This window comes from Leucopleurus acutus, assembly GCF_964270905.1.
Source record: "Leucopleurus acutus genome assembly, chromosome: 6".
Taxonomy (NCBI): domain Eukaryota; kingdom Metazoa; phylum Chordata; class Mammalia; order Artiodactyla; family Delphinidae; genus Leucopleurus; species Leucopleurus acutus.
The window spans coordinates 92,681,343-92,706,100 of NC_139149.1; the positions used below are offsets into that span (position 1 = coordinate 92,681,343).

Here is a 24,758-nt window from a genome sequence, read left to right on the forward strand (position 1 = left end):
TATTTTTTACAGATTTTTTCCTGTAATTGATATGTAGTCTCATAGCTTTGTGGTCGGAAAAGATACTTGACACAATTTCAATTTTCGTAAATTTACCAGTGCTTGATTTGTGACCCAAGATATGATCTATCCTGGAGAATGTTCCATGAGCACTTGAGAAGAAAGTGTATTCTGTTATTTTTGGATGGAATGTCCTATAAATATCAATTAAGTCTTTCTTGTTTAATGTATCATTTAAAGCTTGTGTTGCCTTATTTATTTTAATTTTGGATGACCTGTCCATTGGTGAAAGTGAGGTGTTAAAGTCCCCTACTATGATTGTGTTACTGTCGATTTCCCCCTTTTTGGCTGTTAGCATTTTCCTTATGTATTGAGGTGCTCCTCCATTTGGTGCATAAATATTTAAAATAGTTATATCTTCTTGGATTGATCCCTTGAGCATTATGTAGTATCCTCATTGTCTCTTGTAATAGTCTTTATTTTAATGTCTATTTTGCCTGATATGAAAATTGCTACCCCAGCTTTCTTTTGATTTCCACTTGCTTGGAGTATCTTCTTCCATCCCCTCACTTTCAGTCTCTTTGTGTCCCTAGGTCTGAAGTAGGCCTCTTGTAGACAGCATATATACGGGTCTTGTTTTTGCATCCATTCAGCCAGTCTATGTCTTTTTATTGGAGCATTTAATCCATTTACTTTTAAGGTAGTTATCGATATGTATGTTCCTATTACCATTTTCTTAATTTTTGGGGGTTCGTTATTGTAGGTCTTTTTCTTCTTTTGTGTTTCCTGCCTAGAGAAGTTCCTTTAGCATTTGTTGTAAAGCTGGTTTGCTGGTGCTGAATTCACTTAGCTTTTGCTTGTCTGTATAGGTTTTTATTTCTCCGTCGAATCTCAATGAGTTCCTTGCTAGGTAGAGTAATCTTGGTTGTTGGTTTTTCCCTTTCATCACTTTAAATATGTCCTGCCACTCATTTCTGTCTTGCAGAGTTTCTGCTGAAAGATCAGCTGTTAACCTTATGGGGATTCCCTTGTATGTTATTCGTTGCTTTTCCCTGCTGCTTTTAATATTTTTTCTTTGTATTTAATTTTTGATAGTTTGATTAATATATGTCTTTGTGTGTTTCTCCTTGGAATTATCCTGTATGGGACTCTCTGCAGTTCCTGGACTTGATTAACTATTTCCTCTCCCATATTAGGGAAGTTTTTAGCTATGATCTCTTCAAATATTTTCTCAGTCCGTTCCTTTTTCTATTCTTCTTCTGGGACCCCTATAATTCGAATGTTTGTGCATTTAATGTTGTCCCAGTGGTCTCTGAGACTGTCCTCAATTCTTTTCATTCTTTTTTCTTTATTCTGCTCTGCATTAGTTATTTCCACTATTTTATCTTCCAGGTCACTTATCCGTTCTTCTGCCTCAGTTATTCTGCTATTGATTCCTTCTGGAGAATTTTTAATTTCATTTATTGTGTTGTTCATCATTGTTTGTTTGCTCTTTAGTTCTTCTAGGTCCTTGTTAAATGTTTCTTATATTTTCTCCATTCTATTTCCAAGATTTTGGATCATCTTTACTATCATTACTCCGAATTCTTTTTCAGGTAGACTGCCTCTTTCCTCTTCATTTATTAGGTCTGGTGGGGTTTTATCTTGCTCCTTCATATGCTGTGTGTTTCTCTGTCTTCTCATTTTTTATAACTTACTGTTTTGGGGGTCTCCTTTTCGCAGGCTGCCGGTTCATAGTTCCTGTTGTTTTTGGTGCTTGCCGCCAGGTGCTAAGGTTGGTTCAGTGGGTTGTGTAGGCTTCCTGGTGTATGGGACTAGTGCCTGTGATCTAGTGAATAAGGTGAGATCTTGTGTTTCTCGTGGGCAGGTCTGCGTCCTTTCGTGTGTTTTGTGGTGTCTTTGACCTTATTATGATTTTAGGCAGCCTCTCTTCTAATGGGTTAGGTTGCATTCCTGTCTTGCTAGTTGTTTGGCATAGGGTGTGCGGCACTGTAGCTTGCTGGTCGTTGAGTGGAGCTGGTTCTGAGCGTTGAGATGGAGATATTTTGATGAACTGCCACTGTTTGATATTATGTGGAGCTGGGACATCTCTCGTGGACCAATGTCCTGAACTCGGCTCTCCCTCCTCAGAGCACAGTCCTGACACCCAGCTGGAGCACCAAGACCCAGTCCTCCACACAGCTCAGAAGAAAAGGGAGAGAAAATGAAAGAAAGAAAGAAAAAAACCAACAAAATAAAGTTATTAAAATAAAAAATAATTTTTAAATATAATAATATTTAAAAGTAATAAAAAAGGAAAAAAAGAAAGAAAGAGGAGAGCAACCAAACCAAAAAACAAATCCACCAAAAATAACAAGTACTAAATTTATACTAAAAAAAACAAAAGCAGACAGACAGAACCCTAGGGCAAATGGTAAAAGCAAAGCTATAGGAACAAAATCACACAAAGAAGCATACACATACACACTCACAAAAAGAGACAAAGGAAAAAAATATATATATATCGTTGCTCCCGAAGTCCACTGCCTCAGTTTCGCGATGATTCGTTGTCTATTCATGTATTCCACAGATTCAGGGTACATCAAGTTGATTGTGGATATTTAATCCGCTGCTTTTGGGGCTGCTGGGAGAGATTTCCCTTCCTCTTTGTTCCCACAGCTCCAGGGGCTCAGCTTTGGATTTGGCCCCGCCTGTGCATGTAGGTCGCCAGAGGGCGTCTGTACTTCGCTCAGACAGTACAGGGTTAAAGGAGCAGCTGATTCTGGGGCTCTGGCTCACTCAGGCCGCGGGGAGGGAGGGGTACGGAATGCAGGGTGAGCCTGTGCAGGCAGAGGCTGGTGTGACGTTGCATCAGCCTGAGGCACACCGTGTGTTCTCCCGGGGAAGTTGTCCCTGGATCCCGGGACCCTGGCAGTGGCGGGCTGCACAGGCTCCCGGGTGGGGAGGTGTGGAGAGTGACCTGTGCCACACAGGCTTCTTGGTGGCTGCAGAAGCAGCCTTAGTGTCTCATGCCCGTCTCTGGTGTCTGTGCTGATAGCCGCGGCTCGCGCCCATCTCTGGAGCTCATTTAGGTGGTGCTCTGAATCCCCTCTCCTCACGCACCCCAAAACAATGGTCTCTTGCCTCTTAGGCAGGTCCAGACTTTTTCCCGGACTCCATCCCGGCTAGCTGTGGCGCACTAGCCCCGTTCAGGCTGCGTGAACACAGCCCCCTCCCTGGGGTCTGACCTCCGAAGCTCCAGCCTCAGCTCCCAGCCCTGCCCGCCCCGGCGGGCGAGCAGACAAGCCTCTCGGGCTGGTGAGTGCTGGTCAGCACCAATCCTCTGTGCGGGAATCTCTCCGCTTTGCCCTCTGCACCCCTGTTGCTGCGTTCTCCTCCGTCGCTCCCAAGCTTCCCCCTCGCCAGCCCCTGTCTCTTCCAGTGAAGGGGTTTCCTAGTGTGTGGAAACCTTTCCTCCTTCACAGCTCCCTCCCACTGGTGCAGGTCCCGTCCCTATTCTTTTGTCTCTGTTTTTTCTTTTGCCCTACCCAGGTACTTGGGGAGTTTCTTGCCTTTTGGGAGGTCTGAGGTCTTCTGCCATAATTCAGTAGGTGTTCTGTAGGAGCTGTTCCACATGTATATGTATTTCTGATGTATTTGTAGGGAGGAAGGTGATCTCCACGTCTTACTCTTACTCCATCTTGTATGTCTCCCCCCAACAATGTGTTTAATATTAACAACCTCATTATTACTGTCAATCGTGACCAATGTATACTTATTCTCAATTTAAAATGTATTTTTTTACAGTATAAAAAGCATTCTAAACACTCAGTCGTATAAAAATATTTACAATGAAGACAACTTTGGAATGGGATATTTTTAAATTATTTATATTCCTCTAAAATAGTTAGTAAGCCATTGAATGGTTTTCTTTGTTGAAACCCTAGCTTTTCATTTGAGAATAATGACTTGTATTGTTATATCCCAAGCTACCGCTTACTCTCTTGGGATTATATTTAGCATTATTAGAAACTGCATTAACCTGGTCTAGGTCTCTAAATTAATCTTTGTATAAAATCTGAGACTTGAAAGAGAAAGAAGAAGCTGAGGCAACAGGTGAAGACGATCTCAATAGTCCTTGTGTCCAGTCTACTCCATTAGAATGCAAAAGCCTTCCTCAGCTTCATCTCCTTTGTTTCCCAGATTTTTTTTTTCTATTAGCAGGCTATCCTAATGACAAATAAATCATTATTAAATTGTTCACACTGGCTACAGAGTTTCCTAACCACTTTGAAAACCTCACCATGGGTAGCTGTGGGGACAAATGTGTTACATTTTGAAGTGCACATGCTGGAGCCTGTAGTGTTTGCTGAGGTTAAAAAAACAGTGTTGAGACACATCACGGAATAACTTACATTGAGTTATTATTTCATTATGCTACCTGCTAATAATTTGAAATAATTCAGATTACTTTCCCCAGTTGCTTTCTCTTACTTTCATTGCCATAAAAAATCAAATTTATTATGAGACAAAGGGACATTTCTGTCTTGGATTTTCAGCCACTAAATGTCCTAAGGTCGGAGACCATCTTTTTCAGATTTGGGGTTCAGCATTCTACCCACCAGGGGGTACAGAGTAAATAAGGAATGATAATTATACTAATTCATATCTGTTTAATCAGGCAGGCATGATATACGATTCAGTATTTAAGCACTTAGGCAGTGATTACCCATAATAATAGTCATGTATGGTTCTTTTAATTCCCAAGTTTCATGTGCCATCTTGGCTAACTGTTTACAACCATCATCATCTCCTTTCTTCTCCTCATCAACATCAACTGACTTTTATTGTGTGTGTTCTTTACAAAGCACCCTCAGCTATTTTAGAGAAAGACAGAATCTTTAGACTTATTTTTCCATATTTATTTGCACTTATCACATCTCTGCTTTCACAGAAGCCTAGCTGCAAAAATAATTTCATTTCCCTTTGCCTGATTGCTCAATTATTTTCTCTTTTTCCTAAATTAGTTTGATTTAATGTCATATCAGCACTTTGAATGGCAAGCCTCAATAATGTAAATCAAGCATATTCACTGCAGAATGCTATTCCTAGTGCCTCGCTGATTTTCCGACACATTGTGCCTTCTGCAGCATAGAGGAGGATGGAGACTAGGCAGTGCAGACCAGGATTTAGGCCAGGGCGCTTTGCCAAATAGCCACGTTAATGCTAGTGCCTTTCCTTACTCTTCGATGTCTTTTGTCACCAATTTCCAGGCCTTTGCTATGACCAACCAGATTCTGGTGGAGAGGTCAGTGACAGGTTGGAAAGAAATAGAATTTGAAGTGGTCCGAGATGCTGATGACAACTGTGTCACTGTCTGTAGCATGGAAAATGTTGATGCCATGGGCGTTCATACAGGTAGGCAAGGAATCTTCAAGCATTATGGTAATGGCTTCAGCTCATATCTCTGGTGGCTCATAGCAGTCTTTATTAAGTCCCTTTCTTTAAATTACTATTCTTAGCATACACATTAGTGATAAAATTTTACACATATATAGTATTTTACAGCATTGAAAATACTCTCATATTTAATTTGATCTTTACAAAAACCCTCTGAAGGAGGGCAGATGTTATTATCCTGATTTCATTTGAGGAAGGGGTAAAATATAAGCAATGCTGTGAAGGTAAAATCTGTAAGACTTGGTGTTGAGAAGTAAGGCGTGAGGTTAAGAAGGCTTGAAGCAGACTGGGTGTTAGTCACCAAGTGAATGAGAAAATAGCCACAGTAAATAGAAATAGGTGAAATAAATAGGTTTCTCAGGAAGGGAAACTGGTTAGACTAGAGGGCAAAGCTGATGACTTAGGATTTAGAAATGCTGAAGTTTAAAAGTGGGCGGAAATCTCAAGAAGAGGAGAATGTAGAGCTGGAACTCAGTAAAGAGGATAGAAATAAAGAAGTTGATGCAAGGTCATTGGAAGTCTTTGAATAAAGAAAATAGCGGAAGCTGGAAGCACAGACTGAGTATTCAAGGGCATAGGTGTAGAAGGAAAGAGAATAGGGTCCAGGACCATAGACTGATCTATGGGTCAAGAACCATAGACTGATCTAGATCTAAATGGGAAACATTTAGATTTATAGGGCAGAAGAAAAAGGACAGATTGGTGTTGAAGAAAAAGAAGGGAATGATAGTTACCTTATAAGCCAATGCACAAAAATATTTTATAAAAGAGCTTTGGTTTTGACTGTAGCAAATACTATGAAAGGTCAAGAATGAAGATTTAATGTTGCTTTTGGATGTTCAAGAGGACAGTTTCAATGCAAAGTTGGTTATGTGAGCCGTATGGAAAGGAATTATATGACTATGAGTGATAAGAAGACCTGGTAGGGCTTCCCTGGTGGCGCAGTGGTTGAGAGTCCGCCTGCCGATGCAGGGGACGCGGGTTTGCGACTCGGTCCGTGAGGATCTCACATGCCGCAGAGCGGCTGGACCCGTGAGCCATGGCCGCTGAGCCTGTGCGTCCGGAGCCTGTGCTCCGCAGCGGGAGAGGCCACAGCGGTGAGAGGCCCACGTACCGCAAAAAAAAACAAACAAAAAAAAGAACTGGTAAATTTTCGAAAGGTTTAGTCATGTAAGGAATGAGAGAGATGGTTCTTATAACCATCTGGCAGTTCAGAGAGGGGCTCCTTGAGCCTGTAGTGATCTGAGCTTGTTTGTAGGCAGAAGGGATGGTGACTAAGGACTAAGAGATTGAAGATACAGGGGGCTATAATTGGAGAGAAGTGAGAAAATGGGAAGGGATGAGATTTAGAAAATTGATGGGTGAAGACGAGCTGATATTTTATGGGAGGAAGAACTTGAAAGCTAATTCATGAGACATAGAAGGGAAATTGAAGAAGTTAATGTCAATCCAGTAAGTAGATGACTAAGCCTTGATAGCTTCATGATCTTGGGAAAGCTTAGTGATTTCTGTAAATATGTCGGAGTAATACAGGTAAAACAATCAGAGGGAACGTGCCTTGTATGTGTTTCCCTAAGATAATTCTTTTCCCAGCAAACCCTCAGCCTGTTCTGTTTCTTGTGTCATGCAAATAGATTGTTAAGTTACTAAAGTTGGTTATTTAGATATGCTACCAAATAACAAGTATTGCTTGGATGTACAGGTGATTCAGTTGTTGTGGCCCCTGCCCAGACGCTCTCCAATGCGGAGTTTCAGTTGTTGAGACGTGTTTCAATCAATGTCGTTCGCCACTTGGGCATTGTGGGTGAATGCAACATTCAGTTTGCCCTTCATCCTACCTCAATGGAATACTGCATCATTGAAGTGAATGCCAGACTGTCCCGAAGCTCTGCCCTGGCCTCAAAAGCTACTGGGTAAGGCCAGAACGATTGACCATGGGTTTGCAGATTGAACTGGAAAATTGAAAGCTAGTGGAAGAATGTGCTGCATTTGCAAACTATAGTCCCCATTTCTGTATGCTGACTCCCAGTCATGTCCTATGGACATGGTTATTAATGAGCTTGCCGCCAGATTGAGGCAAATGGTATTGCTAGCTGGCTTTGTTTGCTGGCTAATCATAAACTAATCAAGATCTGGGTGGTCAAAGCAGGCTGTGAAAAATCTGCTTCTTAATTGCACTTTGCAGATGTTGTTAAAAAGTACAAATTAATCCTTAATTTTAGTCCTTCACTGCCTTTTTTAGGTATATAACAAATTTTGGACAAATAATAGAGTTCACTTGACTCAAGCATGCAATCACATTATTTTATTTTAGCAAAACTTCACAAGAACAAACAACAGTAGGTTTTTTCTATAGGTAAATCTTGCAACTAAATAAATAAATTTGTATCTACTTAACAATTGCTAGCAAGCATGACTGGAAGGAACACTAATTAATGTCTTTTGTTTCTATTAATATCTTTAACATCTGGTATTTAAATTACATGATATTTAAAAAATATTTACCTCTCGAGCTATTTTTATGTAGCTAGACAGTGCTACATGGAGTGTGGAAGGAGTGATGAGCTAAACAAGAGTCAAGAGACCTGAGTTCTCCTTCTGGTCCTTCTACTAATTGTGGGACTTTGGATAAATCACTACTGTCTCTGTCAGTTTCTTCACCTCTTAGGTGGGGAAGTTGTACTAAAGGACTCATATGTAATTCAATAGTTCTGTGAATTAATTTTTCAAATACAATTACCCAAACTGACATTCCAGAAGAGTATGGTCAAGTTTCCAGAGTGTAAGTTGTGTAAGGAGCCCAAAGTTCAAAGATAATTTGGAAACAGAGCAAGGACCGAAACTTTCAAGGACTGCATTTTATGACCTTTACATACCCCATAGCACCAGCTAACTGTACCATCTTCCTAGGTGCAGACATGTATATATTTTTATAAAAGAATATTTTGCAGATCCTTATCTTAGTGGAAATTATACACAAGTGAGTACTTTATTTCTCAAGGAAGCTATTGATTTTGGCTTGAAGAGGTGAAGGTTGGGAGTTGTAGCACTGCATGTCAGGCATAGACAGTGAACTCTTTTGTGATCTGTGCTTCTGTACTTTATCATGACTCACTTTATTTTAGAAGGAGCTATTAAATTTTCTTACAGAACTGAGAATCAGGTGTGTTTTATACCTTGATGTGAAATAATACCAGAATATCTAAGAAAAACCAATTTATATTTTGAGCTGTTTTTAATGCTTATTGCTGAAAGAAAAAAAAATGTCTCCTCCTTTATAGCTACCCATTGGCATTCATTGCTGCAAAGATTGCCCTAGGAATTCCACTTCCAGAAATCAAGAACGTTGTATCAGGGAAAACATCAGCCTGCTTTGAACCGAGCCTGGATTACATGGTTACCAAGATTCCTCGCTGGGATCTTGATCGTTTTCACGGCACTTCTAGCCGAATTGGTAGCTCTATGAAAAGTGTAGGAGAGGTGAGTCCTTGGTTAATTCCTCTCTTTCATCCTTGTTCTCAGTTATTTTGTCCAACCCTAATGTCATTGAAAGTCTTCAGTTTCCTTGGATACTGGGTTACTGATTGGAGGATACATATGAATTTCATTTCCTCCCTAGTGTTTCCACATAAGGCATAGCTGTTTTAAATCTTAATTTTTTTTTTATCATGCTTCAAGGTGCACAATAGAATTATAACTCAAATGCCAGGAAAAGTTTTGTTGGTGGTGTTTCTGCCAAATAAACAACTGTTATTTAGTTTACATTTCACGGAAAGATTCCCCTTTCACAATGTGCATGGGAAAATTTGTTGGCCAAGGAATATGAGATAATTTTGTAATGTGTTAATTTAGGGTTTATTATCTGAAAGGTTTTTGTCTTCAGTGAATATTTAACACTTTACATTTAGTTCAACTCAAGTTAGCAGACATTTCCTGAGTTTTTACTACATGCAAGACCCTAGGATGATAAAAACAGTGAATAAGATGGAGATAATTGTGACATTATCTCCAGCTGATGAGTTCAGAATATATTCACAGAACTAAATATAATATGAATTAAACTGTGGTAAAAGTTGGAATGCAGTATTTATATGCAGGTGCTGTGAGAATGTAGTAGAATAGGGTCAGGGAAAGCCACAATAGATATTCCACTGAAAAATGGTGAAATCTTCACTTAATGAATATGAAGTTTAATAATATAAAGTATTAAAAAGGACAAATTTTGAGCAAACACTGTTATGTATTCCTTTATTATTATGTTTACTTCTCTTTTATTGAATGTACTCCATATACTATTATGTACAGTGTACTTTAATGAAAATTCATGGTGAATTACTTATAGAATTAGTTACTTTAGGGCCAACTCTTAAATATATAATACTTTAAAATTTTCTTAAATATTCCAAAAATATTTTCTTAATTTGATAGTGCCATAAACTATCTTATATCTGGTACCCTCTCCTATGCTTAGGCTAGAAAATCTATGAATATATTGTCTAACTCTTCAAATACCACTATGCCTCATAAATTACGTATCTGAATTGGACTAATATTTTGTTTATCCCTGCTCTTGAGACTCTTCCCTTATTTCTAATTAAATTTGGAGCAGTGTGAAAAGGTTATCTGTTTGGCTTTAGTGATCTTTGTATATGTAGCTTGTCACGCAATTGACATGAAGATTTACTAAACTGACATTAATGAGAATTCAGGTCTGTTTGAGGCATCACGGAAGTTTACTGAAGGCAGTGTTATGACTGTTATTATTTTAAATTGTAGACCAAAAATGCATGGCAATCTATTATTCCATGGAAAGAATCAAAGACGGTATTTATTCACTGAAAATAACTGAGTAGGCTTCAAGGTTAATTTTAGTTCTCACTTGTAACTTGTCCAAACTAAATCACCACATGGTTTTCCTAATTGATTAGCATACAATCAGCTGCAAAGATTGTGGGACGACATGTTGAATTTGTCATGGGGAATTTAGTCTCCTATATTCAAAATCTGAATCTGTCAGTATTTGTTATGATTCTCAAGGTCCTATTAATATTAATGCTTAGCTATAAAGAAAGCCAACCTGTCTGGGATACTGACTGATACCCATTTAGAAATAGTTCTGTTTTTGTGTTAATATATGTCTGGTTTCTCTTCGTTTGCTTTTTTATTCTAAAGGACATCTGCATGAAAGCAAGATCTTATTGAGGAAGGGTCTGTGTTCTCTGGCCACAGATTCTTTCTTTTAATGCTATGGTCCAGAGCAAGTACAGGTGATTTCCTCATCAGTCTCAGCAAATCAAGCTAAATTCCCTAAGTGGTAAAAGAGTGACCTAATGATGTTAAAAACTCATTACACCAAAACCACAGTAAAAAGGCAAGAAAGAAAAATAACTTAAATTTGAGTAGCATTCTTTTGATATATGTCTTGCTCCTAAGTCTTTTCTGAAAAATAGTCAACTTCTAGCTTTGTTACAAATTAAAAATATGCAAGCTCTTTTTAAAAATATGAGTCTTAAATGTGTATTACAGGTCATGGCTATTGGTCGCACCTTTGAGGAGAGTTTCCAGAAGGCTTTACGGATGTGCCACCCTTCTATAGCTGGTTTTACTTCCCGTCTCCCAATGAACAAAGAGTGGCCATCCAACATTGATCTCAGAAGAGAGCTGGCTGAACCATCCAGCACCCGCATCTATGCCATCGCCAAGGTAATATGTGACAAGGGGCGGAGAGCTACCCTTTTCTTTTCTTTCCCAGAATACAATCAGCTTGGACTTGAATGTAAAACTGAATCACAAAGTGGTCTTGAATTCAGGAATTTTGGGAAAATCTTTAATTCTCTTTAATAGTATTAAACCGGAGGTTTCTATGGACTTCATCAGATTATTCTATAGCTAATGAAAAATTACCCTTTTTTATTTTCACCTTAAGCCTGGACTTAAAGGGAACACTGCAGTTTTAAAGGATGATCACATAGATAAAATGTTCTTCCCTTTTAGTACATATATTATCAATACTCTTAAATGTTTGATAATATTGACTTATGATTTCCCATCACTCTCATTACTTGCTCATTGAAAATGTGTAAAATTATATTTTAGAAAGGAAGATGCGTAAAATGGTATCACTTAGTATGTCCTACCTAAGACTCTAGAATAATCTTTATTTGATTCTTCTTCTGTGTTTAAACAACAAACTCTAAAGAACTTCCATGATTATAGGCTTTTCTATGTAATTATTTTATTGGTCTTACTTATAGAACAAAAAAGCCCCACATTTCTCACTTCCACCCACTAGTTCCCTTTAATGCAAATTAAATGCCATATTAATCTCCTTTCATGTTTACTATGCTTAGAGTTTTGAAGTTTTAGTTCATCTGATTTTATAAAAGGTGATTTGGGCAGCTGGGATCTGTCTGGTCAGAAATCCTTGAATTGCTTTTTGACATTTAAGGAAGGTTAGGTATTAATCCTCCAACAGTACCAAACCACACTGGAGCTACAAAGTCCTCTGACCATTTTATGTGTGTGTATGTACATGTGGAAAGAGTTGATGAAAATATGAATTTTGTCTTTAAAAAGGGAATCTGTCTTTGTAACTTGTCTTTGTAGCAACAGAAAAATGCTGGTCTTTGTAACGACAGAGAAATGCTGTTAGTGATTTCGAACTCTGCAACTTTTATGCTCATATATAGAAGGAGGGGAGGGAATGTTTCCTTCATTGCATTTAATGTATTCTCCTCACCTTTATGGTTTCCAAATGCAGAATATTTCATTTCCATTGAAATTCTGAAGTAGTCTGAGAGATACTAGTATTTTTTGATGGACATTTCTCAAAGTTGACTTTCAAGGGAATAGAGAATTAACATTTTTCCATGGTGGTGGGAGTGATAGTAGTAATGAGAGGTCATTCTAGAAAGCCGTTTCACCTTCTTTATTGTTCTTATTTCAGTCTTTTGTTTAAAAAGCAACCTACAACATTCATACATGTGTATATATGTGTATGTGTGTGTCTGTATGTATACATATAATTTTTTTTTCCAGACAAAGGACAGTAAATAGATTTTTTCCTTGAGTCTAGTCATCATACTTCTGCCATTTTGAGGTGGATGAACAAGGGAAGTATTTCCAAGTTCCCAGTGAGGCTGTAAAACTCAAGCATATCTCTCATTCTTTTCTAACAGACTTATAAAGGATGAGAATTCAGGGAAAATGTGTGGAGATTCTTTCTTGCACAGAGTATGAGCAAGAAATGCAGGGTCTGAGGTATAAATTATTGCCTGCCAGCGTGCTGGGAGAAGGAACTGATTTCTGTTTGTTAGAGGTCATCATTACTGTTCATTTCCACAGCAACCAGGAACTTGGTGATTTTGACAAAGAGTGTGAGGAGTGTGGTGGGCTGAAGGGGAAAAAGATTGAAGGGAGTGAGTACATCTTTGCTCGCTTTCATAATTCTTAGAAAGGGCAACTTGCTCTGAGGTCTGATTTTTGCAGCAGTCTTATTTCAGGATGACTGGATCATCACCTCTTTTGATTTGGGGAGAATACAGGGCATTATTTTTGATTTGGGGAACGTTAGAGTAACCTCCAACTTGTTTGGGGTCATTACGAACTTCATTACGGCTGTGGTGACATGGCAAAGCTGCAGCTCTTGAAAGACCGGCAGGATCTTGCTTTCTGTTCGGAACTGTGGATGTGATTCTAGTTGTCCTTCCTCACAGTAAAATGACTGCAGATTCTAGGTCCTTCATCTGTCGCAGGGTAATTACTGTGTGCGATTGTGTGAAAATGTCCTTTGGTCTATCAGAAGTGTCACTACGACCTTAAGGTTCTATTCCCCTCACAGTGTTGATGGTCAAAGAGCCAATTGTCCCTTTTATCCCTTGGCAAATAAGGCATAATATTAAGTCCTTGGGAACCTGGCTATAGTTATAGGGAGAATTAAACAAAAAAACATAAATAGACTTACGAAACGAATATGTCTTTCAGTATTCACATTAGATGTCATTTTATTCTAGTCAATAGAATTATGAGCTATATTGTTTCTCAACATGTATGACCATGGTCTCTCTGATACCAGAAATAAGTAAAAGTTTTAGGAAAATTAAGCTCCCTTGGTTGAAATATAACAGCAGTTATTAGTTACATATATTTCCTAATGGTATTTAAAAATATAGTGTACCATAATAAAATATGTTGTTTTGAAATATTTGATTATCATTTTTCATTGAGTATAAATATTATCTAAACATAGAAAAGAATAAGAGTAGGCATCTTTTGAATATGAAGGTTTTGGTTTTGAGAGTTTATCTCTTCTTTCAGCTGCCTTTTGTGCTCAGCTTAATGACCCATAGCTGTAATTTTACTTTTGAGAAATTGCTAAACTAAGCTTGAGGAAAAAGCTGAGCTGCCTATCAGAACAGAAGTTATTACTACATTGTTTTGGAATATATTAGGATTTTGTAAAATGCCTGTCTTAGCACAAAAGTCACAGTAACTGATTCAAAATAATTTTTTGTTTGAAGTCTTCTGTGAGGTAATATTTGAGAGAAATAACACCAAGCCAAATGTGATCCATAAATTCTCAATGACTGGTTAGTGTGAATATGGAATGAAGTGATAAAAATATGCTAAATATGCTAAAGGGTAATTATCCAAAATACAAGTTAAATGATCATTATATTGATTCTACATGTTCTTACCAATTTGGCATAACTATAGTTTCAAGAGATTCTCTTTAATGCCAAAAAGATATACCAGATTTAGAATATAATTGGTAACACAGTCATATAAAAAGCAGGGAAGCAGAGCCTGTTACAGGAATTTTTCTGAGCACACACTACTCTGATTAACTCAGAGTACCTCCTGTTCATGCCATTTGTGGATATAGTTGGCAGTATCTGTAAGTTTATTGGGAGGAACGTCAATGATGTGATATCAGTTTCATTCTCAGGCTATAGCCTCAGGCTCTCTTAACATGGAGAGGAATGGCTGCTATGTTTTCAACCAAATAAGACCTTTATAAGATGTTTGCCAAAGAAAGCATCTCTTCTCCTTTTGGCAGGCCTTGGAAGACAATGTGTCCCTGGATGAGATTATGAAGCTCACATCCATTGACAAGTGGTTTCTGTATAAGATGCGTGACATTTTAAGCATGGAAAAGACACTAAAAGGGCTCAACAGGTAAGGCACTTGTGCTCTGATTCACTCCAGGTATCTTCTGTGCAGTTTTGTCTTCCTCTTACCCTTAAACATTTGGCCAAAATTCTGCTTCAATGAAGGAAATAGTGCCAATGCTGCAAAGCAATAGCCACAACCAGAAGAAATGGCAGTTTTTAGACATTTACCTTTTTAAAGGCATCTATTAATAATTTTAATTGTCTTCTACCCCTGCCCTACCCTTGACATGAAACAGTGATGTTTTTATTAGGTCTTCTGAATTTACAAAAATTGGTGTACATTTATGGATTGATGTGCTATTTAATTACCAGACATTACCTAGATTTAAATTTTATTAATCAATAATGAAATGAATACTATTTCTGTTTTCTATACATTTTCCAAGTTCTGAAGTCTATTTTTCTCTTTTAATATCAACTTACGTATTGCTGTGTATTGATGAGCAAACATATTCCTCTTGCATTCTACTGATATTTTTAACATTGGGACATCCAGTTCAGCATACAAATAAGCCACATTCAAATTTTTGTTAATAGACTCTTTACCTCTTACTAATTTGCATTTTTATCTCCTTTATGGCCAATTATGTAAAAAATTTTATTTCATGTTCAGAACATTCCTATAATGTCAGTGTTTTAAAATCTACTTTTTTCTATTTTCTGAGAAGATCGTTTGTTGAGGCAGCTCAGGCATATGAAGTCACAGATAGGTTTTAAACTTGGATCTGTGATAACAGGAACATGTATTACCAGTTTAAGAAAGACAATATATTTCTCTAGCTTCTCCTCTTTAAGAGGGCTTTGAAATACACTACTAATGGAAAGAAATCTCACCTACAAGCCTAGGCACATGTTTAGAGAGGGAAAAATTTTGTTTGCAGAAATTATTCTCAAATGATTTTAGTAAATGTAGAAAAATTAATTGCTTAAAATGTTGAAAACAGTGGAAGCTCTCAATGACTGGATTTCTCGACTATTTAGAAACTGCAACATATAATTGGGTTACTGGGTTTACTTAATCAAAATGTACACAAACTGGGCACTTGCTTCTCTTTTTGAGCAGAAGGAGGTTCTTTTTCATCTATTCAACAATCACCCACAACAAATGCTTGGTTTTGAAAATGGGGGACTCCAATCTGCCAAAACTGAAACTAGCTGTAGTTGCTTGTAAGTCATCCTTTGTAGTGATCATATAAAATGAACAGTAGATAGAAGTTAAGAATCGAGCCTATACATTCATCTTAGAATTTTGCTGACTTGAGGTTTCCTTTCTTGGTTTATGATGCCAGCAGAACTTCTATGTTGAATTATAGTCTGTTCCACTGTTTTCAGTTTCAGACAACTGATTTCAAATGCCTGTGAAACCATTCCAATTAAACCACATGAGGGTGCTAGAAACTTACAGTATGCCAACCGTAGCAGTGGAGGAGTCCTGGGGTGAAAAACAGCAGATGTTATTGTGATTTAAATTTCCACTTGATATACATTCTGATTTTTGGACAAATTCAATGTTTTAATTGAATAGTTTTTGTTACAAACAGAAGGCAGGTTGAAATTCTAACTAAGCAGAAATAAGTGTATATTGATAGTGAAAAAGCTGTTTGGAGGATTATTAGAACGACTCACAGTCGTAGATCACTTACAACATCGTTCTGACTTCAACATTTTATTGCATTTTTTGCTGTTAATTTGACATTTTAAAATAAAGTCTCCATTTTCTGGCATAAGTATAATTGTAAATAGAGATTTTTCTATTGTTCATAATCATCTACAATAAAAATTTTTTATATACAACTTAATAATTTAAAAGATTCTAAAACATAATACTTAACAATTGTCTCTTGCTTCAAGACCTCAACAGAGGATTTATGGTGTTAGTAAACCTAAACTCTGAACTTATTATTATCTGATGGACACTTTACATCCTTTTTTTTTTGAGTATCTTAGATGCACACATAGCAATTCAATAATGACTGTTATTTAGAGGTGTTGGATAAATAGAATAAGAACAGATGGCTACTGAAGCTACCTGTCTCAGTCATTCTGTGGCACATTGGGATCTGAAGTTGAAAGGATATTGCAACTGATGGTGGGTGAGTGCAGGACTTACATTTGTTTGTTTGTTTGTTTTTGCCCTATTTTGATTATCTTCATGATTAGCCTGGATTACGACATGTTCTGCTTTTTATCAGCCTCTAAATATCCAGAGAGGCTTGGTCATCAAGGCAGATACTGCTCCAACAGTAATAGCTATCTAATAACAGTTGGCATTATATGGCTGAGTTATATATTGGAGGAAGGTTAAGGTCAGCTGGTTCTTTTTTATCTGTGATTTGTTTCAAAATTTCAACTGCTCCCATGTTCGAAAGGCTGACTTTAGATGTAGACCCAGGAAGTAGCTATTTATTTGGTCTGATTTGGCCCGACCCCCAAATTCTCTTGCCTTAGCATGTCTCTGGTACCAATGTGCCCAGGTCCCTTTGCAATTTTCTTATAAGTCCCTGGGAAAATGGGCAGTGGGGATCTTAATTAGGAGAAAGGAGAAACTTAAAGAGAGGATAAAGTGTAGAATGCTAGACGTGGGTTAAGTTTCACCTCGTTCCTTCCTGTGCGCTGGAAGGAGCACAGGCTATGGAGCCAGTCAGATATGTGGGTGCACAGTATTACCAACTGCAGCATCATGGGCACATCACCTCCCTCACTTCTCCAACCTCACGTGCTTCCTGCTAATGTCTCCTTTATAGTTTTGTTGTGGAGTTTAAATGATATAAATGCAAAGGACCCTTGGCACATGATGAGTGTCCAAGAAAGTTTTCTCTTCTTCTGCCTGAAAATGAAAATGCTACTTGTTATACTGATATATGCATTTTAAGACTCATTTTCAGAGTCACGATTTGCATTTGCATTTGCATATATATTTTGCAATGTATCATTTCTTAATTTTCTTTATGATGCATTGTCACTTATTTTAATACCAGGCCTATTTTTTTAAAATAAGAAAGCAATGATAGCTAGTGATACAAATGCCATTCTTATCAAAAGATCAGTAGCACTCCGTTATAATAATGAACAAAAATTCCCACTTTACAGTTGTTAATCATGCTAAAATTCTTCTAAAATGCAATAAATACATTCACTAGCAGAAGATGAGAATAGCACTTAGATTGATGGCAGTCTATTACTTGTATTTATATATAGTCACCTGAAATGAAGTCCAGAATTTGACTTCCAAATAGAATATACCCACATATTAGGTGTATATGTGAATGTCCACAGACTGGAATAGAGAAAAGAAAACAATGATTGTAACAAGGTTAGCATTATGGAAATAACGGATGAGTTTTACATGTCTATGAGAAAGTAGGAATTACAGTTTTCTCACTTCCTTGAAGGGTGGAGATAAACATGTTTCTTGTTGAGGATGAAGTATGAAATCCCAGTCTTCTTCAGGGTGATGGGCCAAGTTAGACAGGTGTTAGAATAATCAACTCAGTATCCCTCAGCATCCCAGCTCTGAGTGCTTGCTTCCATCAGAACTCAGTTTGTTATCTTCAATACATGATCACAGCAATGGCAACCCTCTGGAAACTTCCAGAGCAATAGCCATTGTTACCAACTTAGGTGTTAATCATTATTCAGACAGCTTCAGCAAAGAATTTCTCTTCTATACTTCGGTTCACTGACTTTCTCTTTTTCTTCTTAAACTGTTTATTGCTTCCTGAGGGCATGCTAGGAAAGTTGACTGTCCTAGGCAGTTCCCCAAATTTATAAGCTAGTGTAGTGGAATGAATCGATCTAGAGTGATAACGTATTTCACTTTGGATTTCTTTAGGTTTTGAAAAGTTTCTCTTTACTCAATGTGATGTGAGTTGTATCATGGAGGATTCCAATGCCTATTATGCATATGCATTGGGATTCGTATGTTTGATCTATTAACCTCACATTACCAGATCACTTTGCAAGTAGTTTAGGAAAATTGAGCTTGTCAGAATTTTCAGTGTAATTGCAACATTTTCAAAAGCTCTCTTCATTGGCCTTCACTACCAAGCTATCCAGACTTTAGTGTATCTCTTTTCCCCATACTCACTCATCTTACCAACATTGACTCTTTTACACATAATGCTCCTCCCATATAGCATTTTCACTAGAAGAAAAATGCATTTATTTTGGTCTATTAAAAATTACAGAAGTCTTACCTGTAATCCTTTCCTCCATTAGTTCATAGACAGATTCAATTCTAGTCACGCAAATAAAACTGGATTGGAGGACAGAAGCACAGGTAGTATAAGTTAAACAGATAAATATGTCAAATGTCTTTATCAGCTAGGTTCTCTTGATATAGCTGGTTCTCTAAAGTAAAAAAAGAATGGATTTAGAGCTCTATGTGTTAATACAGAAACTTGAATTTTGATTCCATCAAACGCCTTCCAGGTGTAAGATAATGATCAACGAATTTATTGACTACATATCAGGCACTGTTCTAATTGCATTATTTCATTTAATCCTTACCACAACCTAAGAAAGTCAGTAATTATCCCAATTTTATAGGTAGTAAACTGAGGTTCTGAGATATTTAGCAACGTCCTTGATATCACATGCTAATAAATGACAGAATTGAGATCAAACCTGAGCAGGACTCCGGAGCCTAGGATGTTTTATATTTAAACCCTATACACATGCGCGCACACACACACACACACACACACACACACACACACACACATATATATATATATATATATATATATTTATATTTAGGGATGTGGAAAGGTGGAAAGGTGAATTATATAACATCTGGAGGAAATCAGACTACATGTAGTAGACACTTCCAGCATAGTGACAGTATTTAATAAAGCGATGATAGTCCCATCATCATAGAACTAGCACATTTGATAAAGGTTTCAACAATATTAGTAATAAATAGATAAGCACAGGTACAAAAATATCACAGTTGAACCCCTTTCACTATAAGTAAGGAAGTTAGTCAACTGTAGTAAATCTTCTTTGTGGGCAAGAACTATTTAAAGACACTACACCCCAAACCTTTTTATTTATAATATCAAGTTGGATTAACAATTTTAGATTGAAAGACAGTCATGATACTTAAAAAAAAAAAACCAACCTGAATATGCAAGAAAAAATGTGAATATGCTAATTACCAGCTTTGAGCACCTGCCTATCTTCTGCCTATAACTCTTTTTTACATTTTTTTTCTTTATTTTAATTCTTAGTTTCTTTTGCTATTTCTGACTGACGTGTGTAGCTGAAGAACTTTATTATACCTGCCTAAGTCGTATAATTTTGCTCTTTTACTGACTGGAACTAAGTTGAATTAAGTTTTGAATCCTTCTTTCAGTGATTAGCTTAAAGAAGGCAGCCATCCACTGCTTGTGCTGTACCATGTTAAATCACCAAATGGAAAGTTTCCACCCGTTATGATGACTGCTTGTTCTTTTGCATTTCATTCAATTTGGGCAATTTTCCCAGTATGGTCCATTTTGCTCTCTGGTGGTTTTTTTTTGCACAATGCTGCTATTTATGTTAGCAACATAATGCTTGACTGTTTAAAAGGACTCTGTTTTCATCCATTTTAGGTGTTCAAAAGTAGGGGATATGACCACTGTGATACAGTTTACACCATATATGTGGCTAAGTTTGGGGGCACCATATATGTGGCTAAGTTTTGGATTTATTTCTCTATTAAGGATTGATATAAATTTAATTTACTATGGATTAATATGCAAGTTATTCAGAAATTGCTTTTGTCCACTATTCTGTAGGCTCATATGTTGTTTTTTTTAACTTTTAATTCTGATAATATTAATATTCTCTTCCCCCTTCACTGCCACTTATTGCTACAATGTAGTAAAAAAAGAGGAAAGTGTGCTTTTGAAGGGCCTAATTTTCATCTGAACATCACTATGTTCAATGTGATAAACTACGTCCATTGGTGAGTGCTAAAAAGTCATAGGTGTGCCTATAGCTCAGGAAAACAATCTGGGGAAGCCTGGTGAGTTCCACTTGGGCATTCAAGTGCTAAATTGAGCTCAGTAAAGTTGGCCATTTCCCTGCAGCCACAAACTTCTGGCAGATGTAATAATGCAGGTGTCACCTTAGCTGGAACACTCCCTTTGAATGTCCTCTCCTACACACGTTAGTTTCTATTGACTTTTTATTTAACTTGTTCAGGAGGCGTGGCAAAACCAGACAAGAACGTTTTGTGCTTGTATTTGATTGAAGTTTTCTAGGGAAAAGTGTCACCTAAAAGTCATTAAAACTTAGGCATAACTACTATGTATACAACAGATAACTAATGAGAACCTATTGTTTAGCACAGGGAACTCTACTCAATAATCTGTGGTGACCTAACTGGAAGGAAACCAAAAAAGGGTGGATATATGTATATGTATAGCTGATTCACTTTGCTGTACAGCAGAAACTAACACAACACTGTAAAGCAGCTATACGCCAATAAAAATTTAAAAAAGAAACAAAACTTAAGCTTAAGACAGAGAAGGATCAGTACTTTACTTTCTACTTTTTGGTAGAAAAAATTAACAGTAATCATTTAGCCTTAAAGGGTATTTAATATAGAAGCAATTTAGAGAAAAATATACATTTCACTATATATAATGTATAATCACATGTTATAATTTTTATGATCCTTTACTATGATATATGCTTGTGATACCATTTGTTGTTTTCTCCACCCCAGTCTGTGGACCTTCATATATATATATGAACATATATATATACATACACACATACATACATACACACACACACTAATGTATGTATATGTGTGTGTATATATATATACACACTAAGTGTTTGGGTGTTTATTATTTTGAATGTAGAATGAGAATAGAGATGGTTGGACACTTTAGTGGAACCCATTGATCTGATTTGCAGAAAATAGGTTATGTCCTCTGACTTCACTATCAACTCACACTATATTTCTAAGTCTCAGTTTCACCCTAGTTTAAAAAATATATATTCTCTTATTCTACTAGTTAGCCATGCTTCTAAGCTGAATAGATATTATGTATAAAGTAATTGACTCTAAAGGAAAACAATTTTATTAGTTACTACGTATTAGTATCCTATGGTTTGTCTTCATACCCTAAACCATTTATCTAATAAACCTCTTCACGAATACTAAATATTGGACCTTACATAAAAAGGTTTGTTTTTCTTCTGGAAAAGAGGAACATTACTGTGGGAATTTCCATGCCCGTGAACTAATGCCAAAAATACATTTTATTTTTAATTTGTTTTTATGTTCCATGTGATATTTTAGGCGATGTCACAGATTTGACAAGGCTCTATTAATTTTTCTAACTAATAATTTATTATATCAGGTATATTGTGAATAAAATTTTACATCAAATATTTAATGTTCTGAGAACCCTCATTGAATTAATTATTTAAACATTGCTTTCATAGTTTTGACAAATAATCTTGCATTTTGAAAGAGTGAGAGAGAACTTGAGTCTGGCATGGGCAAGATGCATGTTTCACCTAAAATGTTTTCAGAGTGATGTTCACATCATTCATAAAGTAAATATTATATATTTTCTGCTTATTGATTCTTATATGTTCGATAGTTCCAAAAATCTTAAGTTGGTTTAAAATAACATATACTCATAATTTGTAGTATGTATGTATCTATTAATAGCCAGGATTTAATAGATTATCTGTATGTCAACATCTGTGATCTCAGCATGATAGGTTATTTACTTGATGACATTTCTCTTTATTAGGAACTGTTATTAGACCAAATCGTATTGTTAGTTGCCTTCAATGGGTTTGTAATCTATTTTTGAAGATTTGTATATGCTTAGGTATACATAAGACAGGATGCTTTTAATGGACCAAGAAGCTCTAAGATCTTTGTGTACTAAGTTATCTCATATAAGTCACAGTTTAAGAGTTCTTAGAAGGTATGCAACCCTACCCCATATTTTATAAACAAGACAGTGACTCAGAACATTTAAATAAATTTTTCAAGATTTCAGGGGAAGTGCACACGGAAGCCACGATCTGAGTTCAGGACTTTTGGAATCCAAGGATAGCATCTTTCCTTCAATATATCTCTATGCCATGGGAACCAAGGGAAGAGAGAATTATAAATAAATAAATAGGAATACACTGTCAACAATATGTCATGGTTTAGGGAGAGCAGAGAGGGAGAGAACTGAGCAAGTCCACCAAATTTGTTGATGGGGAGGAAAGAGTAGGAGCCTAGACTAAAAGGACCAAATGTGCAATGAGAAAGAAGTAGGTAAATGGATGAATTGTACTCAGGAAGTGACAAATCATGTTTGCTATTATTTTGTTATATTTATGCTGTATTTCATAAAAATGAGCATCTTCCTATAAGGAAATTAAGGCTGTGAACAGAAATTAAAGTGAATACTCTCTACCTGTTTGCTCAATGTACGTTATAGTTGGAGCCACACAATTTCGCTCATTGTTCTGTAATTACTACATACTAGGAGGATGCTCCAATTAATCTGTAAATTCCATTAGGGCAAATTTCAAATACCATGTCTTAATATACTTTTATTATAAGATTTTCTTAAAAGCTTTTGCTGATTTGTGTGAATGAAGAATGGACTTCACCATTCTAAAAAATAGTGTCAGTTCTGAAACAGATAAGAATGATTTTCAGTTCTTTATATACTATATATTTTCTTGGAAATTGACCTTGCATAGAGTAAAATCTCAATAATATTTGTATGATAATATTCCCGTTAAATAAATAAAAAATATTTTTGGTAGAAAGTGAAAATCAGAATTTTTCAGTCATGCCAAAGAAGGGAGATTGGAGTGGAGGAAAATATATTACAATTCCTGGTTGCTCAAGGGACCCACAAAATTATTAATTGGAAAATGTGTAGTCCAAAATATAAAGTCTGGGGACTTTCTAGTTGTTAAGACTCTGTGTTTCCAGTGCAGGGGTCATGGGTTCGATCCCTGGTCGGGGAAATAAGGTCTCACATGCTGCACAGTGTGCCCAAAAAATAAAATAAAATAAACAGAATATAAACTCTGTGTTGGAAGACACTGGAAATCAGCATCTCTAGGTTTTCATTATTTAAGTGACTATATATTTACTAATTAGCTAGGAAGTCTCTGAATGACTATTTTCTAATAAAAGGGGATATATCTAATTGTTTTTTACAGTCAAATAGAAATTATATATACTGGGAGCACTATAATACTTACATGGACATTGTAAACTCTATTGCCTGTTGAGAACAAGCCAAAATTTACACAGTTTGTTTGTTTTTTGTCTGTGCCATGGTTCCCCGACCAGGGATCAAACCCACACCCCCTGCAGTGGAAGTTCAGTCTTAACCGCTGGACCACCAGGGAAGTCCCTACCTAGTTTTGATTTTAAAAGTTATCTAAGTTTTCAAAATTGCAAATTTCTAGAAAACTTTTTATGAGAAATATTCATAAATATGTACAATGGTAGTGCAGCCTCTGATTTAATTAACCAGCAAAGAAGATTAAGGTGAAAAATATATAATCATTACACTTATGATACAGAGATTTGTATTTCTCTGGTGACCTTAATGTGAATTTCTGTTATAATACAGGTGGAAAATACTCACTATTCTATCTTTGTAGGTGGTGAAACTGAGTCACACAGAGGTGTGTGTCATATTTTATGTCACACCAGTCAGAGGAAAGCAAGAAATCTAGCACAGGGCTTCTGCCTTCAGTTCTAGTCGCTAACCCTTTTCAAAAGCTTCTTTGTAGAGATATGACTTTTAAATCAGACAGCTGGAGATCAGCTCCTCCTTAGCTGTCAAGTTGTGAGCTGCGTGTTTCCCTGCCTGAATTGTTGACCCCACTTAGAGCAGAAGCCTTGTAAGAGATGTGCCCTTCTCTAAACCCTTGTGAGGAAAACGCGGGGGCCTGGAAAGCAGAAAGCCTTGGTGAGTCACCTTTAAGAGATGTAAACAGAATTTTCAAGAGAATGGAGAGCTAGCGTAAGAATTTTCTTTTTAAATTTTTCTGTATTTATGAGACAGTATATATACGTGTGTGTATATATGCATACATACATACAGGTACATATATTTTTTTCTTTAAATAAAATGTAAATGCCTTACTTCCATGTTAATGCGGGTG

The 24,758-nt window shown here is 36.6% G+C and overlaps 1 protein-coding gene across 1 annotated transcript in view; it reads left to right on the top strand.

Moving 5' to 3' along the window:
• The window catches only part of CPS1 (carbamoyl-phosphate synthase 1), a 144,489-nt gene that overhangs the window by 62,302 nt on the left and 57,429 nt on the right, over positions 1 to 24,758 (top strand). The window contains exons 17-21 of the mRNA XM_082841477.1: positions 5,253 to 5,397; positions 7,142 to 7,352; positions 8,721 to 8,919; positions 10,966 to 11,142; positions 14,498 to 14,616. Of these exons, the coding sequence (XP_082697603.1) occupies positions 5,253 to 5,397; positions 7,142 to 7,352; positions 8,721 to 8,919; positions 10,966 to 11,142; positions 14,498 to 14,616 (851 nt within the window). The remainder of the gene's footprint in view (positions 1 to 5,252; positions 5,398 to 7,141; positions 7,353 to 8,720; positions 8,920 to 10,965; positions 11,143 to 14,497; positions 14,617 to 24,758) is intronic.